The 19,355-nt window shown below is 40.4% G+C and overlaps 1 protein-coding gene across 7 annotated transcripts in view; it reads left to right on the forward strand.

Annotated features, from left to right (window-relative positions):
- SLC24A2 (solute carrier family 24 member 2) overlaps positions 1-19,355 on the forward strand; it is a 209,346-nt gene that overhangs the window by 156,244 nt on the left and 33,747 nt on the right. For all 7 annotated transcript variants that reach the window (XM_039869301.1, XM_039869352.1, XM_039869427.1 and 4 more), the window contains one exon: positions 18,031-18,129. In XM_039869301.1, coding sequence (XP_039725235.1) covers positions 18,031-18,129 — 99 coding nt within the window. The remainder of the gene's footprint in view (positions 1-18,030; positions 18,130-19,355) is intronic.

Below are 19,355 nucleotides of genomic sequence, written 5' to 3' on the forward strand. Positions count from 1 at the left end.
CTTGCCGAAGATCTCCTAGTTGCTTTGCATGCAAGAAGCAGAATATCTGACAGCCCTTGGTAAGAAGAAGCCCCCTCTTGGCCCCTCCCCACTCTGGCTTCTACACAACACCCAGACCCTTCCCTGCTGCTATACCTGTGCTGTTAATTAACCTCTGTGTTGTTTCCTAAAGCAGCAGTCTTTAGGATTAAGATCTCAGACTGGCCCTGCTGTATGTAGCCCAAGGCCCTCCCAACGATTCAGGAAAATACAGTGAGACCCCCAAGGGCAGAAAGATACCTATGGGAATATTTGTCATACCACCAAGAGACTAGAAAGAGCAACCCACACTTTAAAGGAGGCCTCTGCCACAGCTGTTATTTTTATTCCATGTCTTCGGACTACTTCGATTTTTATTGGTGATTGGCGTAAGAAGCCAAAGCTTGGGACTCAATGACTTTACAATTTTGTAACTCCTCCTGGCATCTCCCCAGCCCCTAGCCTTGATTTCAAATTCAGCTCCCCAGGTGGGTTTGTTAGCTGGCCTGTCACCATCCTTCACTTTCTTTACTCCATCCTGTCCTTTCCCTTCCACCCTTAGCTTCCCAATCAAAGGGCAGATTCTGCCTCCCTTTTGCCTCAGTTGCCCCATTTCTCCTGTACTCTATTTCTTTCTTTCCTCTTTCCACATCCACTTGAGCAAGTGTTGCCACCCAAGCACTCTCTTTTTCTTCCTCTCTACACCAGGCAATTCAAGATCACGTGAAGATGCAAAAAAGCTACTTCCAATTTGATGATTACACTTAATAATGGCTGGGCCCTTAGCAAAACTGTGAGATTGTGTTTGAGGGCGGAGGGGTCTCATTGGTCAGCTTAAACATTTCTTATCCTTCTCTTGGCTTTCCTATGCATTTTCATGCATAACCCTTTGTGTCCTGTTCTGAGCTGAACATTTATCCCATTACAGTAATAACTAATAGTAATTAAGGCAGTATTTTGGAAGGGTGTTCTATGAAATACTAGTTTCATATGATGTCACTAGGAATTTTATAACAACCAAGAAAAAAAAAAAGAATGCAAGATTGATTTTCTAGTTAAATAAGTGGGAGAGCTTCTAAATTAAGTTAAATTAAGTTAAACATGTGACTTGTTGGAGCCTTCAATATAATACTGTACGCTGCAGCATATAGTAAATCGTAAAAACAGATGGAGTGTGCAATATTTCCCAGACTTCTTTGGTCAAAGAACCCATCTTTCCATGGAGCCTCTGTGGGGCTGTGCTGTAAATGCTGATTGAGGTGTTATCTTTCACCTGGAATAGGAACCTCCCAAAGATTAGTCTTCTGAACATATAGCAGTTCCTCTCAGGTACCCATAGAAAGTGTATTTTGGAACACAATGTCTCCATCTAGCGACATCAGTCCACACCCTTTGGCAGTTGCCTCCATGACAAGCCAGTCCTGGCTTAAATCTAATTCTTGGATTCCATCCAAAAGACTCAACCTAGCTCAGTAACCTCAGACCCAGCAACAGCCATGTGGGACTTCTTCAAATTCTCAAGGGCCTCCTCCTCTCATTGAAAATAATAATAATAACTGTGATTTATGTCACTTCCATGTTGTACAATTTAAGTATAATTATAAGAAGTAATATAAGATGAAGATATTTTGGACAATAGTAGACTAGCTAGCCTTTGGAAAATACCCCCTCCATTTAAGCATTTCTTTTCAAATTTTTAGAAATGTGACTAGCCCTTGAACAAAGCTTTGTTGTAATTGCCCATGTGACTAGTCATTATCTGTAATTATTTACAGGGAATTCTTTGGATTTTGTATGATGTCAGCTACTTGCAATGAGCCCTATTCTTTTTCCCTAAAGTGTATAAAATGGAAAGATGAATTATATATGCCATCCTCATCCTAAGAGAAATTGAGCGATGATTTCCTAAATATAGAAAATTGTCCTGCATATATTCAATTTGTTATTTTGGCACCTACTATATGCAAGTTATTCTGCTTTGGGGAAGGAAACACGAGGCTTAAAAGGTGGGCAGTTTGCTCCCATGGAACATATAGATGGGGGAGAAATAAAACAGCGATCACGGAGCTACCAGGAAGAAAGTAGTAGAAGTATTCAGAATAAGATAACAGACTACGGGAGAAGGAACGATTGCTTTCAATTGGCAGAGTGGGGTGAGCAGGGAGGTGGGGGTAGATTTGTGGAGAAAATGATCTTTGGACTGGGCCCCAAAGATCAGCAAACATGGAGTAAATTAGGGAAGGAGAAGTGGTAAGTTCCAACCCAAGGCCAATGGAAGGATGAAAGGATGGGGGCACATTGACCTTTATTAAGTGCCTCCCACCTGCCCAGTACAGTGCTGTAGGCTTTATATATTTTATGTCATTTAATCCTATAGTGATCCCACAAGGTAGATATTATTGAAGATGAGAAAACCAAATCTCAAAGAAGTATTTTATTAAGATGAGGAAACTAAGACTCAGAAAAGCACAGTAATTTGCTCTGGGAGTTAGGGGTAGCAAGTTGTGATACAGGACTTGAACTCAGGACTGTGGCACGGCCAAGCCTTGCCCTCTCAGCTTCAACTGTGGTTTGCTGTACAAGGTGGTATGAGGAACTAGACTCTTCAAATTGGCTACGGTACAGGGAATGGGAAGAAAGGCTTGATGGAGACCAAATCATGAGAAAGGTTGGGACCACAGACTAAGAATAAGGGCATCATAGACTGAATAACAATGAGCTACTGAATAAAACATGAACACCTACTTGAGCACTTTACCATAAAAAGTTTATTTTAATAAAACAACATATGCACTCTTGGACACTGAACAAAACCACGACATTTTTACAAAATTTGTTCTTGCTCTTAGGGTCCTGTCCCTCCCTCTCTTGTCTTCAGGTGCCCCAGAACCTAAACTGGAGCTGTTCCCTGGGCCACACCCAACCTCCTCTCCCACCTCAAGCCACTCAGAATTGTATCTACTCCTTCCTTCATTCCCTAATGCAAAGTTAGTGCTGTCAGTATCCGACAACACTCGGTCTCTACCAGGTGCTAGACTGGGGGCAGGGAGGTTAAAGACAGGCCTCCTCCTAAAGAACTCACGCTCTAGTGGAATACACAGGTGGAGAAGTGAGTAGTGGAATGGGCAGACCCAAAGTGCTGGGGGAGCCCAGTGGAAGGCATTTTGTTCAGCTTTGGGAAGTGAGGACACACTTCTCAGAGAGGCGATGTCTCCACTGCCTCATTCCTGCTTTGCAAGATAACAACAACTATCTTACCGGCCACCTGATACTAATGTGTTCACTTAATAGTCACTGAGCACCTCCTCTGTATGAGACATTTTAGTAGACTTGATAGATAAGTGAGCTTTGCTCCTACCAAGGACTATATTTCTTCTGCAACAAGATGTTTCCAGAGATGCAAACAAATTACTCTAGAGGTAGTCTTTTGGTGACCTCAAATCTCCCTACATAAGGAGCCATCTTTTCATCTCCTCATGGAATGATACTGCCTATTCTTGGAAGAGCAATCTCAAATTTTACTTAAAGTTTGTAACCCATAGTGTATTTCTCATCTGTAGATACCAAATTTCATACCATTTCACTCTGGAAAATTATTAACAAATCGAACTTGGCTTTCTTACCAAAATTACTCTAAATGAAAATGTAAAAAGCTAGTTCAAAAGAAAACAAAATTATGCAATAGAACAGACGAATTAAAAGAAGAAGAGACCTTTTCACCAATGGCATTTTATAGAACTACTAATTTTTGCTTTTGGGAAATAAATACTTATAGAAACATATAGGTAGGTAGACAGAAAGCCTGATTAATATCTTGCAAAGAAGTGATATATTGGAAAGGCTGTCTATAATGCATTGTCCTAAACTCATTGCCACTTAGAAGCCATTCCAGAAAAATAATTTCATTATTTAAAAAGTCAAATTTTGTTCATTTGTATAAGAAAAAAAAGATAGAAAAAGTTGTTGTAATATCAAGGGCAAAAATTATAATGATTTTACCCTTAATGAAATTAAGGCTTACTGCTTCATGGCAACCAACAGCCCCTTTGCCAAGCTGATAATGTCTTACAGAAATGAATCATAGGATCCTAAATTAAGCATGTGACTGAGGTTTTGAAAACCCCCATTATCTCAAAGAAACTAAAGCACCTTCAGGTCACATTGTCAAGCCAGTCATTTAATGTTCTTAATTGCAGTGTAATAGTCTAGTACTTTTTCAAAGAGAAATTGAATTTTGGAATATTATTTAACAGTGTTTTCCATTGCCCAAGATGTATTCTCTGAAAATGTAGTCCTAAAACAGATCCTTGATTTTATCTGTGGCCTTCACATTTTATTTTAATCCTTGCTTGAATGGATGAGACAGTGTTATAAACAGTGATATATCTGGCAAGATAGGTTCAGCCGTATGAAGCAGGAAATCCAGATTAACAGTAGATTAAGTTAGATAGAAGTTTATTTCTCTCATGTAAAAGAGCTCCAGAGACAAGCTGTATATGGCAGGTATGGAAGCTCCACAATGACCCCAAACCCAGGCTCCTTTCACCATTCTGCTTCACCATCCCAGTATATGACTTTAACCTCAAGGGTACCTCATGGCCCAATATGGCTGCTGCTAGAGCAACCTTCTTTTTAGATCTTCCCAGTGAAACTGCCTCAAACTCAGTCACATGGCTATATTTAATTTTAAGGAAGCTTGGAAATATAGTTTGTTAAACTGGGTGATTTTCTGTCCCTAAATAATTTAGGCATTATGTCATTAGGAAATGAAAAAGGAATAGCTATTAGATAGGCAACATGCAATGTCTCCATAAAAAAAAAAAGAAATATCACTTTTGTATAAATACGCTAATGGAAAAACTGAGAATAGAGCAAGCTATGTGAGGGATATTGAGAGCTCATGTGAAGTTTGAGATACCTATGAGATCTCCAAATGGAGATATGGAAAAAACAGTGGATATGGAGTCTAGAGTTTGAGTGAGAGGTCAGGGCTATGGTTATAAATTTGAGAGTCCTACGATATAGGTATTATTTTAAGCTACAGGCTAGATAAGAATACCCAGCTAATGAATAGAGAAAAGGAGGCCAAGGATTGACCCTGGGGCCCCCAAAGTTTAAAGTCTGGGGAAAAGGGAAGTCCCAGCAAAGGCGACTGAGGTAGGCAGAGAACCAGAAGAGAATGGCATCTCAGAAGTTGAGAGAAGAACTGTTCCAAAGGAGGGCGGTAAAAAGGTGATAACATCAATGAATCAACCAATGAGATCAAAGAATTATTGTAATAAACAGATAAAGAGTGGTGGTCAGAAAGTGAGATGCTTCAAATCAGGAGTTTGGGAATGATGCAGTTATTGCTAATGAAGAGGAGGTCTGGGATCTGACTGCAGGAGTGGTTGGATAAGGTAAGCTGGAGGAAAGGGTAGCTGAAACTGAGTAGGTTACGATGGTGAGGAGCCAAGTGTTTCAGTGCTCACTTATGTGGAGTTACCAAGGATGGTGACAGGAGTAATGGTGAAAGAAAAACAGAGAACTGGGTTCTGATATCTTCAGGAATGCAGGAAGGGTGGCAAGGAAGTCGGAGTAGAGGTGGTAGATGTTATTGGCTTGTGCTTCCAAGGAGGGAGGAAAATGGTCTAGATGTAGTGAGGGGTTGAGGATAGAATGTGGGGCATTTGGAAAGAAAGGAAGCTGTCACAGGGCCACAAGAGAAAAGGGGCCTTAGGAAAACAGCCAAGTTTCAGTTGGAACAAAAAGGCAAAAGGAATATCCAGAGAAAAAGTTAAGGGCATAGAGATAGATTTACTGATGGCAGGGGTGGGAGATTGAATCAGGTCAGGGATCTTCAAAACCATATGGAAAAGTAGGTCTGGATCATAATGGATGACCCAGAGGCTCTGCTGAAGTGGACAAGGATGTAGCATGGAATGGGAATAACCTAACAATGTTTTAGTAGTTCTTACCTGGGATTGACTCCATAGACGATTTGCAGTGGTAAAATAGAGTTCGCCTTTCCAGGAGAGAGGAGCTCTTGGAAGCCCCCATAAGTCCAGCTTGGGGTAAAGAAGAATGGAGAAGGAAATCAGCTTTCCTGCATTTGGGGAGAGAGAGTTCAGCCCAGCATAGGGAGACCTTTCCTTCAAACGTGGCCAAAGATGCAATGTCCTGCCTCAGAAGGGAGTGAGTCCCTCTTATCAGGAGAAGCCACAGAAGCTTTCATCAGAAGAGTGTTCAGATGATGGATATCTTGATGCCCCTTCCAGCCCCATGTCCAAAATGCTGTCCTGGTGCCTTTTATTAAATGCGATGGCAGACATTGGTTTGCAGTCTACTTTTAAAGCTTCTAAACTACCTTCTAAAAACTTGATCTAAAAACCAATATTGCATATTGATTAAGCTGCCACCAAGATTGTGGTAAGTAGTTTCCTGAGCTACAGTTCTGAAATAAAAGACTTGTGTATTATTTGATCCAGTTTATAAACAAACTCTTCATTAATATGGTTATATATAGTAAATAATCCATTAGATAGTTTTCTAATAGTTTCTATTAGCTAGATAGACCTTTAAAAGAAAAAAAAGAAACTATGTTCCCTTTTAGTTACAAATACAAACTTTTAGCACAGTATAAATTTTAAATCACAAATTGATTTTAACTATTTATTTTTATTATAAAAACATTACAGGCATACAGAGGTAAAAAGCAAACACGACATAAGGAAAGACAGTAAAAATGAGTCTCCCTTTTAGCCCAAATTCTATTCATTCCTTAGAGTTAACCACTTTTATCAGTTTTTTGGCACACTCTCTTTTTTTCTATACACTGTTCTATACCTGGTTTTTTTAATTGATATATCTTGGAGATATTCCACATCAGCACTGTTTGACTTTCCTCATTCCTTTTAGCGGCTGTGTAGTATTCCACTGCATGGTTCTTCCAGGGTGGGCTCATTAAGTCCCCTGTGGAGGAACATTTAGGATATTTCCATTTTTGTTTATCTAGTTAATATAACAATACTACATGAGCATCTTCTTTACATACACACACACACACACACACACACACACACACACATATAACAAATTCCTAGAAATAGAAATACCAGATCAAAAGATACATACATTTCAAATTTTGAAAGATAGTACTAAATTGCCCTCCAAAGGAATTGCACCACTTACACTCCCACTAACAATGAATGAAAGAGCCTCAAACAAATTTAAATAAGTCCTTGGAACAGAGATTCGAACTGACTTCATTACAAAGCAAATAAACCTTTGTGGTGTAACTATCTTCTAATTTACTTGTTTCAGAAACCTGAATTTTTACCAAAATTGAGTTAAAGCCAGGGTGCAGTTAGAATCGAAGTCTTTGTCCTCTCTAAATTAAACAACAGGGTTGTTCCTCCTACACGGAATATCCAATTTCCACCACAGCATGTGCCCTTCTTACCTAAAGACCATTGATGTCCCTGCAGAAAGTCTGAGAAGTGCGCCTCAAATTAACTTTCTACCTTCTGGTTACCAAACTGAAGCCCTGTTGTGCACAGACACCATTTCCAAGACCATGTTACATTTCTTTCATTCCAGGTCTTATACTTTAACTCATTCAGTCCACCTTTCCATTAACTAGAAGATTTTCTGGGCTCTTGGGTACAGATGCTCTTTGTAAGGCTGAGCCTTATCAAAAACTAAAATTAAATTAAATATATAAATATATATAATATATATATTTATATTATATATATATTTAACTCACCAGTTATTAACCACATTACTTTTTAGAGATGTATTCTTAAAAGTATCTCCTTCGGGCTGGATCTTAGGAAGACAGCAGCCTAGTGAATGTACATAACTAGACTAATCAGCTAGTAACCAAGATGAGATGTCAGAAAGACCAAACCAGTTGTGTGGGTAAATCCACAGTCTTCCTGAAAACCAGGACCAAGGAAGTCTTCTAATTAAAATACATCCAGCTTTTCAAACTTCATTGCATCTTATTTTCATGATCTAAACTGTCAGCAGTAAAAGCAGAAAGATTGGACCTGGCAAGTGAAGGCAGATTTTGCCACATTGCATATGTAGAAGGTGTTAAGTGGCAACAGAAGGCAAAATGTGGATGCTTCTTTTTGTCTATTTCTGACATCCCTAGAGCTGAAAATGTTAAATTGCCTTCATCAGTCATACTTGAATACTGTTATTATAAATTAATACTTTCCCACCCCCATGAAGCTTTCTTTCTCTTTAAAAAAGAAAAAAAAAAGTGGGAATCTGTTTTACCAGGAGACTGGCATGTTCAATTAAGCATGGTAAGTTTCTATTTTGATTAAATCCGAAATGAATTGAATCATCTCATTTCAGTCATGGGCCACTAAGCCTTCAGTCGCATTTACTTAAGAACTCTCAGCATGTGTTGGCACTTCTGTTGCAAACCCACGTTTCAAATGAGGTATATAGGCATCACTTTACAATGTAAAGTTGAAAATTTGAAAAAAAAAAAAAAGAAAATGGAAATTTAAATTAACTGACAATTCACAGACACATGAAATCCAGGTGACAGGAGATGATGTATGAAATACACATGAAATAATGGCTGCTACTGAACAAATGTTAGCCGAATCTAAAATCTTTCACTTTGGATCACGATAAATAATTGAGTAGTATACAGACTTATCATAAGAAAACTATTTTGTTAAGTTTTGCTTTTTATGTATAAGAATAACCCTTCGACACATATTTATTGAGCACCTACTATTTGCTAGATGCCATGAACAAATCAAAACTCTGCCAAAATGAATAGATTAATGCCATAACTCATTTGCAGAGAGATATACTCAAGACCTAGGCTTTGACAAACACTCTGAAGAGCTTTTTTCCACCCACTAGGTGGTAATGGGGTTAGATGTTGGTGAGTCTTAGGATCTGAGTCCTACCTTAGTAAAGTGATTCTTTATTCCATTCTCTTAGATCTCCACAGGGTGTAAGGGATGGGAAGAAAAGGAAGACATTTATTCAAACCTTTTATCTGGCAGCCCTACCTGGCTCAGAACTCCAAAGCTGAGATCAGACAAATCCCTTTGAGAAATTCTGTGTGAGCCATTTGTATCTGTGTATATGAGATAGAATTGTTCAGAAAATTAAGTTCTTAAAATAATAAAGCAGGCGACCTAAAATGATAAAGAACATTACCTCTCAAGCAGTGTCAGCCTCAGCTAAGAGGAGTAAATTAACCCTTTTGCTACCATCTGATACTTGCTGGAAGTTTTTCATTTGTAAAATTCCAATTTTGCCTGACCTTGATGAAATTGTCTCTTTTTTGAAAAAAAGTAGGGTCTCAAAATAGACAAATACTATTAAACTTCGGAAACTTAATCATAGCATTAACCATGAGGAGTAGTGAGTTTCCTGCAGTGTGCTTCTGGCCTTCCTTCTTTCTCTCCCCACAAAAAGAAAGTAAACTCTGAATAGATTTTCATGCTGCAAGCATTCCAAGTACACACACACACACACACACACACACACACACACACTTCTTTGTGTTAGTGTTGTTATGTTCATAAACACTTACTGAGGACCAGCCTAAGAAATACGCACTGGGATGAGGGGGTGGATGAAAAACAGTATCTCTGTCCATGAGGGACCCATAGGCTAGTTGGGGAGCAGGTCAGTAAAACATTTCTGAGGTTTTGTGGTAACTAATATGAGAGGATAGGGATCAGGGCACTGTGATAGAGAAAAGTGCCAGGGTGCCTTGCCAGCCCAGGAAAGGGGCTGAAGGAAAGCTTCCTGAAAGATAAGATGCCTAAAACTGAGTCTTAAAGAGGAGTAAGAAGAGTGGAACAGTCAAAGTCCTGCAAAGGGTAAGTTGGAGGGATGCCAGCCATGCAGTTAAACCTGGGAGACCATCTAAGAGGCTGTAACCAACATCCAGGCTGGGAAGGCTGGATCTAAGGTGTTCAAAGGTAGAGTCCAAAGGGCCATGGCAACTAACTGGATGATGAGGAGAGGGGAATCTCTAAAATGGCTGGAAAAAACTGGGCACATGAAAGTCACCAAAAGAAAATGCAAGCAGAAGAGCAGATTCCTTGGAAGGAAGGTGACATGTGGGATTTGAGGCATGTCGAGTTTAACTGCCAGAGGGGCTTCCAAGTGTGGCTGTTCAGAAGGCCATTGGGGAAGAGGATTTGGGCCAGGAATCTGAATTTGGGAATAATCGACATGCAGGTAGCGGCCCACTAGGTCCTCTGGGAGAATGTGAGGAGTGAGGAAGAGGGAGCGAGGAGGGAGCCCTGAGGATTAGTGACATTTAAGGCACCTTCTCTGGAATCCTTAAAAATCAAAGAGGATTTCAAGGAGAGAGGTGAGGGATATTAGATGCCACATGGAGGCAAAAAGAGGCCAGGGGTAGGTTCAGTGGAATAACGTTGATAAATGCCAGATGCAGATTTAAATAGTGAACAAAGGAGCCATAGGACGTAGAGGCTCTAGCATAAAACTGATCTTACCAGAGGCTTGGCTGTGAAGGGAAGGTGAGAGGGAGCAGTACTAGCAGGAAACCTTCAGTCAAGAGAAAGTTTCCCAAATTGAGAGAGACCTGATCATGATTATATGCTGAGGGGAAAAAGTAGGATTGAAAATTGAAGATAACAGATTAGGCAAAGTCACTGGAGAGGAAAGAAATTGGGAGGGAAAACAAAAATATCGATCTTTAAGATAGCGACTTATGAAAAACATTGGAAATCTTATGAAATTTTTATTAAAACACTCTAATATTTCCAGTGATAAGCTGACCCTGGTAGAGGAGATGATAGAACCAATTCACATGCTGACAGATCCAGTCTTTACCAGTGACCCTAAGGTTATTCTTATGGAAAAAAAAATTTTAAGCCTTAATAAGGAAATCTGGCTGCTTCATTTCATTATGTGATGTGCTTGGCCACCACTTGAGATACAATTATGTATACGTTCTCATTAATTACAGAAACTAGTCCCTTGATTATGTCTATAAATATAACTACAATTAAATTATGTTAATCATTTTTATTATGTGGCTCATTCACAAAACATTTACAAAGGCAGTTTACAAAATACTTCATTACAATACTAGTTTAATTTCCGTTAATATCATTGTAGTCTTATAATAAATGATTTTATGTGATGCTTCTCAAAAATGAGAAAAAAAATTTAGAGGTTGTACTTCAGAAATACATTTAAGCATAAATAAACTCCATGTTCTTGGAGTTTTTGTTTAAGATGAAATTAGTATTTTTAATCTTTTGCTTTTAGGAATAAAAATCAGGCCAGATGCTATTAGGTGACTAAGCTACCCTATGAAGACAGTTTGTGCAATGGAAGAGGAGTTTATTCCTTCAAGCTGCTAGGCAGTGTCTCAATTCTGGAACTTTCACTATTCTCCAAGTTTCCATACCTTCTGAGAAGTCTCCATCATCAGAGAATGAATTTTAAGTCCTTGTTTCTTGTCTGGCTCTGGCTCTAGGCTATGACCTCTACAAGGGTACCCGCCTGGATCTATCTTATTCACCAAACACTGTGGTGCACAGCACAGGTTTGGTTAATATTCGTGCAGCGGAAGATGGTTTGTGCCTTGTACTGACATGAAAGGAAAGCTCAGACTTCCCAGGGGAGTTGATATAGGGAGAGCATCACTGCAGTCCAGTGAGTGCATATGAGGTACCTGGCATTATTCCAAGATACTTCTTGAGCGAATCAAAAATGGCAGAGAGAAGGTCCCTTCCCAGAGAAGCCTGCCCTCTGGTGGGGAGATCAGACATGTGAGCCACAGACTGCGACGAGTACAATCGAAGTGCCATGAGAATCATGGATTTCCACTTACAAAGGAGAGGTGTGGATAGTGGTAGAGAAAGCTGCAGGTGGGGCCTTTAGTTAGGCCTTGACAGTTGAGAAGCATCTCAGTAAAGGAGGACTCAAGGCCAGCTTTCCCTGCTCCGCTCTCTGCTGTGCTCACAGAACCTCCTCTTCTATCACAGAGACTCCTTTCGGTGCTCACCCTGTCAGCCCTGGCAACGAGCAGAGGGAGAACAGCTGACGTGCCCCTCCGTCTCCCACCTCTGAAGTGTGAACAGCTAGTCCACCCCACTTCCTCTTATTTACCTCCAGAAAGTTCCGGGGGCCATGTGGACTCTCAGTCTCTCTGGGCCCATGGGCTGGGTCATTAGCCAACAAGAAGCATGTTAAAGGGTTATAACCTCATATTTACACAGAAACCACAAACAGAATTTGTTGAACCCTCTTGGGTTTTAGGGATACAGCAGTAAACAAAACTGATGGTAATCCCTTACCCTCATGGAACTTAGCTCCTGATGGAAAGCAACAGATAATCAAGAATAAAAATGATGTAGTGCATGAGATGGTGGAAAATGCTTTAGAGAAAATAAACTGGTGATAGGATATGCTGAGAGAGAAGCTGCAAATTTTAATAGGCTGCTCAGAGAAGCGTCGATGAAGTGGCATCTGAACAAATACTTGAAGGAGTTGAGTGAGCCCTCTGAAGGAAGAACATTCCAGGTACAGGGACTGGCAAATGCCATGGCCCTGAGGTGGGACAGTGCACAGTGTTTTCCAGAAACAGCAAAGGGAGAGTGAGGCAAGGGGGCGAGGCAAGGTGATCTAGCTGAGCCTCATTGGATAGAATCTTATAATTCACTGTGAAGACTTTGACTTTCACTTTGACCTAGGGAGCCACTGCAGGATTTTGCACAAATGAGTGGCATGATTCGCTAGACTGATTACTAAAAATGCGACCAACCTGAAGTAAAGGTGGAAGGAGAAACTAGTTAGGAGCCAGCAGAATTTTTCCTGCCAGACCTGATGCTGGTTGAGGTGTATGTGGGATGGCGGAGGTGGAGGAGACAGTGGTGTCAGATTCTGAAATATTTTGAAAGTAGAGACAACAGATTGGCTAATGGATAGAATGTGGGTGTGAGAGAGGAGCCTGGGATGACTCCAAGATCAGCATTTGCTTATTGTCACATCAGTTCCATTGCATGTCTTCTCAGAATGACAAGTCTATGCTTCCAGAAAAAAAAGGCAAGGGAAAAAACAGAGGGAAAGTTCAGGTGCACTTTTTCTTTTTAAGCTACCTGCCAAGCCATGAGCTATAAAGACAAAGACAGGAAATGCAGAACTGAAAACACAAAAATAGATTCGAGAACACTATTTCAAGTTTTCCCTTCTGTTTCATTCTTTTTCTTTCTCCTAAATCAAGGTTATTCACCAAAGTGTGTGTGGGCGCCCTCTGTACACCTAAATATCTCTTTGTCCCATCTCTTCTGTGTTGCTGATGCTCAGGTTGTTCCGTGGCAGCCAGGGGCTAATCTGACCGCCAATCCAAAAGCTCCCTTTGTAACACTGCTTATTACAGGCTTGTGGGAAAGATGTGAAGGAATTTCCAGGGGCCGTTTTCATTAATTAACAGCAAAACAGAAGCAAAATTCATTTCCTTTGAGTGAACAGACCCTTCAAAGATTATTTTGCTACACAGCTTGGGATTTCTGTTTTATGCTAGAGTGATTGAGTCAAGGATTTTGATTCCTGGTCGTTTTTTAAAATTTGTTCTTATCCACATTAGGCCCTTACACTTTGATCTTTTCCTTCCACACTTTCCTACCGCCCTTTCAATACACACTCCCCTCAGGACGCTCAGCTGGTATTCTTTTGCAAATTTTAAACCAAACTAAACTATATTAAAATCATGCACTAGATTTTGACGTAAGTGCCTCACGATTTGCACGGAGTTTGCTATTTTGAGATTTTAAGTATACAAATATCTGTTGCTAGATAAAAATACAACACTCTAAGAGTTTACACTGCAACAGAGTATATTTTTTAAGGTTGCCTTAAAAGATGTTAAATAATCACTCCTTTGCTCACTTTGAAAAGTACTCAAAAATGTCTCGATTCTTTATCCCCAGGCACAAAGCTACAGTTGTTTCTTAGATCTCTCTCTCTCATGGTCAACCTTTATGCCAACGCAGAATCTGAGCCTAAAATAGTTTATCGAAGCAATCCCTTTACCACCTAGGTCTTCTGTACCTGAGGCTGCTAAGCATCAATTCTGTTTTGAATATCAATTTTTTTTTTATTTTCGGTGATTTATGGGAAGAATGTCCTGTCATTCACTTCCATAATAATAACTGTTTCTGAGTAACAATTCCTGAGCATTTACTGTATGTCAGAGGCCATCTGAACAGCTGATGTGTATCAACACATTGAGGCCTCTAACATTTATATGAGATGAGCATTGTTATGATCCCCATTTTAAAATTCAGAGCCTGAGACACAGAGGAGTTAAAAAACTCAGGCAGTTAAAAAATTGGGAAGTTCTTTTGAGCCTATCCAAATCCACTGTGCAGCAACAGTAGTTCCTTGCCTATACGCTGCCCTCACAGGGGATGGGAGAAAGCTGATCACCATCTTTCCTTTTTAAGATTGCCAAGGTCTCAGTGTTTAAAACACAGAAGGCCAACTCCATCACCTTGACCTTCTCCATTTTGGGAAGCTAGAAAGTGATCTTTTTCCTAATCAGTTTTAAAAACTGACATTGAAGGACTCACTGAAACATGAACCCCAATCCAACAAATCCTCCGGGATGCTTAAACTGTCAGGTCAGGATGTAGCTAATTGCCCAAACCCGCAAGTGTGGATTGAGAAAAGGAAAGGTGTCAGTGGTTCTGCTAAAGCAATTCAGGGCCACGTCACCCTTGCCCCTGAGCTTTTTGTTAGTTTACTTTTCTTTTTTCCTCTTATGCTCAGTACAGAGTACTTCCAATGATAAGCCCCTTACACATTTTCTCACTTGAGCCTTGCATTTGACTTATGAGCCAATGGCATTGGAATCCCTATTTAACAGGAAAGCTGAAGCTCAGAAATATTCACAGACATAACAAAACACACCCAGCAGAGCAAGTGAAAGAGGCAGGGCTTAAACTCTGATCTACCTGCCTCTAAGTCATATCCATTTAACCACTCTACTATGCTGTCCCCAACATATACCCCCTGCTTGGTATTCTCCCCAGCTTGTGACTTTAGGCTGAACAGATCCTGAAGGTGCCATGACTTCCTACCCCAAGGGTCACTTTGAGAATCATAGGTTCTGTGATGGCTTCTGCCCCACATACCTCGTGCTCACTCTTGTCCTGTTAACCTCCTCCTCTTTAGAGCTTTTCTCAAAAAGTGCCCTGTAGAGATCCCAGGGGTGCCCAGTTGGACTGTAATGGACATGTCTTGCTTTGTCAGGCTCTGCTCCACCTAAGGAGTGCACCTATCTACTAAATTCTGAACGTGGGCCTTCACCTGCTGCTTTTCTAGAAACTAATCTTTAAGAGAAAATCTTTTTAGGCTATCGAGCAGCCATTGTCAGCACTCAGAATGCAGAATGCCAGTCGAGTCGTGTTAACTGAGACAGAAGTTGAATTAAAGAAATTGAAGAAGTGGGTGGAGAAGATAGTTCCCCAGCAGTCACTGCAGCTTTGGCTCGTGGCAGGCCCCTAGGGCTAAACAGCAAAGGAGAACCCAAAAGGCTGATTTCTCTCACCTTTCAATCACATAGAACATCTAAGGTGCAGCTGCAGTAGGAAAAGTGGTGACACACAGTCTAGAAAACCCTCGCTGATGTGTTAAAATGTTTGCGAACCTATGAAATTCCAATTTTAGAATCAGTTCCTACCCTATTCTTCCAGCCCTCCTTTAGAGAATTTGGGGAAACCAGCCCATGAGTGACCGTTAGGTATTTCCTGGCAGAGGGAGTGGTCGAACCCGTCCATGCTTTGAGTCCCTTCTGTAATCATTTCTCTCAGGTATACATCTAAGCTCTGAAAAGGGTCTTGTAACCACAAGCAATATGCAGTTAGCTGGTTTTAATCAAATATTTTCTCTGCCATGATTCATGACTTTCGGGCATTACTCAGATTGGGTTATTTCAGGTTTTATTTCCACAGGCTTATTCATTTCCTCTTCTGAATGCTTTCTTGCTTTATTATTATTTTATATATGATTTTAAAATAGCAATTATTGATCATTTTTATTTCATAGAGGTGCTGGATGTTCCAAGTTCAAAGAATGACCCTGAGACCACAGGGCGGTTTTGTTAGTAGAAGCGTCATTTCCAATAAAGTTTCAGAACCTCCTTTTTCCTCTTCTGGGCTTTTCAATAGATGATTTGAAGACCTCTTGGAGTTGTTTTCTACGAGAAATACTCCTCTTTGGCCTTAAGACTTCAGAGTCCTGAGAACCATGCCTCATTGTCTAGCCCCAAACGAGACTAGGTTTGGCAGCCAGGAAAGTGTCTTTCATCCATGCTGCGAAGGCAACCTCCGGACAGTAACAGCCCCGCTCCTTCCTTGAATTTCTTTCTTTTCTCGCCTTTTTCTTTCCTTTTTTGTTCCCTCGTACCTCCTCTTTTTCCTAGCCCACAGACTTTCTTTCCTTTTTCTTTTTCTTCGCAGAGTTTTCCTTCTAGGTTAAATAGAAGCAGCTAAATTTAGAATACTTTCCAGCACAGTGAACATGATGTTGACCTTCAACATCCCTCAAGGACGGACATCATGCCCATTACCTCATCCTTCTTTCTCATTCCTCATGAAGCCCAAGCCACATGCTGACCTACTTTCTCCACGTAATGTTGTCCTACTTCCTCTGAGAATGTGCCCTCTGGTATTTACATCCTAGAGGTTTCTTTTGTGGTAGCAAGGCATCTAGGATTATGACTAATGGAGCTTGTGAGCAGAAGGGGCTCTGTCTTATGTCACCTTCACCATTGGAAGCAACTGATCCTACTCTTTATAGTTTCTATCCCTCCCAACCATTCACACAAGCCATCGTTGTGACCATACCTCGTGCTTTCCACCCCTGAGAAAGGGAGGGGAGTGGCTGCCAAACTGCCATGCCCCATCCTAGGAGAAGAGACTCTTCAAGAGAAACATTTTGGGTATGGTTTGGGTTTGGTCTAACTAGAAAAGTAGAATGAGATCCCCTGTTAATATCCTGCTGGAGAACACAACCAACAACCAATACGTAGTGGGAAAATTGTAGTATTTTGGGGGGAAATATCATATCTGAACCTAGGCAATAAATAGTCAGTTTAAAATGAGCCTCCTTTCTACCTTGAATATTCCCAGGGTTGGGGAGAATCGAGGATTAAAGAAGAAAGAAAAATGTGCTATTATTCACTAATCTCGACACTTTTGCATGCTTTTCTTTTTCTGTGCTTGTTGCATGCACTTATCATTAATTATATCAATAATAGAAAAGAAACAAAGCATCATATTTGTGGTACAGCTGTTTAAAATGATTATTTTGAGAATGGCATTTTTCCAGCACCTTTCCCTAAGAATTTCATCAGCAACAGACACTGACTGTACTCAGTTAATCATTCTTTGCCTTAAATTCCCAAAAGGAATCAGTTACCTCCTTGATGCCTTAATTACAGCTGACTCAGCTCATTTGGAAAGTTTTGATATATGCTCCTGACTTGTTTAGAAGCTGCAATGTTAATTATGATAAATGTTTGAAAACCAAAGTCAAATCAAAGGATCCCTGGGCTTGGCTTTCCATTGTCAAAAGCCAGTTGCGAGACGAGTAGTTAATTCCAGAGATATGGCTATGCTTTCAGTGTAGTTATGTCTTTTAGGACTTGTTTTGGATTTCAGAAATAGGGGGAGTTTCAATGATGATCGGTGCTTTCATTTGTTTTGTAAGCAATTAGGAGGGAAGGAACAGGTCCAAGTCAAACCTTTCATCTGTGGTCTGGCAACTTAAGATTCTCAAATAGAGAATTGATTCAAAGAATCCACAAAGATAAAAAGGTGCTCTTCATGCTGGCCATAAGGCATTTGGATTAGACAGAAAAGAGTGGTTGCTGCTATAGTGCAGAATAACTACGGAAGCCAAGTACCTGCTCTGTCAATGCTTCCCCATTTGCCATACGCCTCTCTTTTTATCTTCCTCCTCATCCTCTTTCCTTTCCACCACTTTCTCTTCCTTCAGGGAGGTTCAGAGAAAAGGCTTCAATTCTCCACAAGATTGCCAAGAAGAAATGCCAGATGGATGAGAATGAGAGGCAGAATGGGGCTGCCAATCACGTAGGTGAGTACAGGGAGACCTCTGTCCCATGCCTTTCCTGCAGTGTGTGAAGGGGAGTAAAGAGCAAGACTCAGCATGGGCACCCTTGACTCAGTGCAGACACAGAATCCTGCAGCTCAGCCCTTTACTGAGTGTCAGAAGGGTTCTACTTCTCCTGATGCGTATAGGGCATAGATAGACACAGTGTGCCACCTACTCTAAGGGAACTCCAGGAAGAGTAAATGATCCTATTAGGACCTTGAAATATAACCAGCTTCTAACCAGGTATCTCCCTTGAAGAGTAGAAAATCACTTTATTTTAGGGATTCCACATGAAGAAGACACACACACATATACATATCTGTCATTTAATATTTAACAAAAAGTGGGACAGTACCCCTTCTGAAATTCTTGTCTGGTAACCTATGACACTGCATACAGCACACCCCCTGACTTACCAGATGGTTCCCTTGGTCACTCCTAACTGAATGGCAGAATCCGTGCAAGATGACACTGCCTCCCCTTTCTTACGAATTCAGCAATACTGGCCCAGGTCTCTTCTGGCTGACTTTTTCTGAGCTATATGACCAGATAGGGACATTCAGGCATCTTATTTTAACATGGAACATGATGTTCCTTCTCTCCTGTCTATAACCATAATATAGCTCTCTAATTCTAAATTCAAACTAAATTTAACCTAATCTGAATCTATGCTATAAATGATGCTATTGCCCAAGAAACTAAAATTATCTGCAGGCAAAATTCAACCGTGGTGTACTCAAAATACATGATACTCCTTAGAAGAGTTTCTGCCTCTCCTGTTATTCTGACTTCTAGCTCAGGGAAAAATCATTGACTGAGAAAACAGTCAAGATTCTATTGGGTATGAAAAAAAAACTGGAAGGACATAAGCTAAAGTGTTAACAATAGTTACTTCTTGGAGTTGGGTTTATGAATTACATATTTTTTTCACTGCTTCTTTATGCTTCTGTGAGCTTGGACTAATTTTTTTTTAATGAGCATATTTTGCTTTGTATTACAAAAATGCAAAGCCATACCACAAAAGTCTAATTGCATAAGTTTAGTTATACTTGTGATATTTAAGCTCAATCACACAACCTATTTTTCTGTACCACTTTTTGATTTCTCTCTTGCACAAGGAAGAAGCTTGGAGCACAAGACTTAGAGGCCTGGGTTCAATTCCAGTCTTCCTCCTAACGATTGGCTGACCTTAGACTTGGATGTAACCC

Source organism: Pteropus medius, unplaced genomic scaffold, assembly GCF_902729225.1.
Source record: "Pteropus medius unplaced genomic scaffold, Ma_sr-lr_union100, whole genome shotgun sequence".
Classification (NCBI taxonomy): Eukaryota; Metazoa; Chordata; class Mammalia; order Chiroptera; family Pteropodidae; genus Pteropus; species Pteropus medius.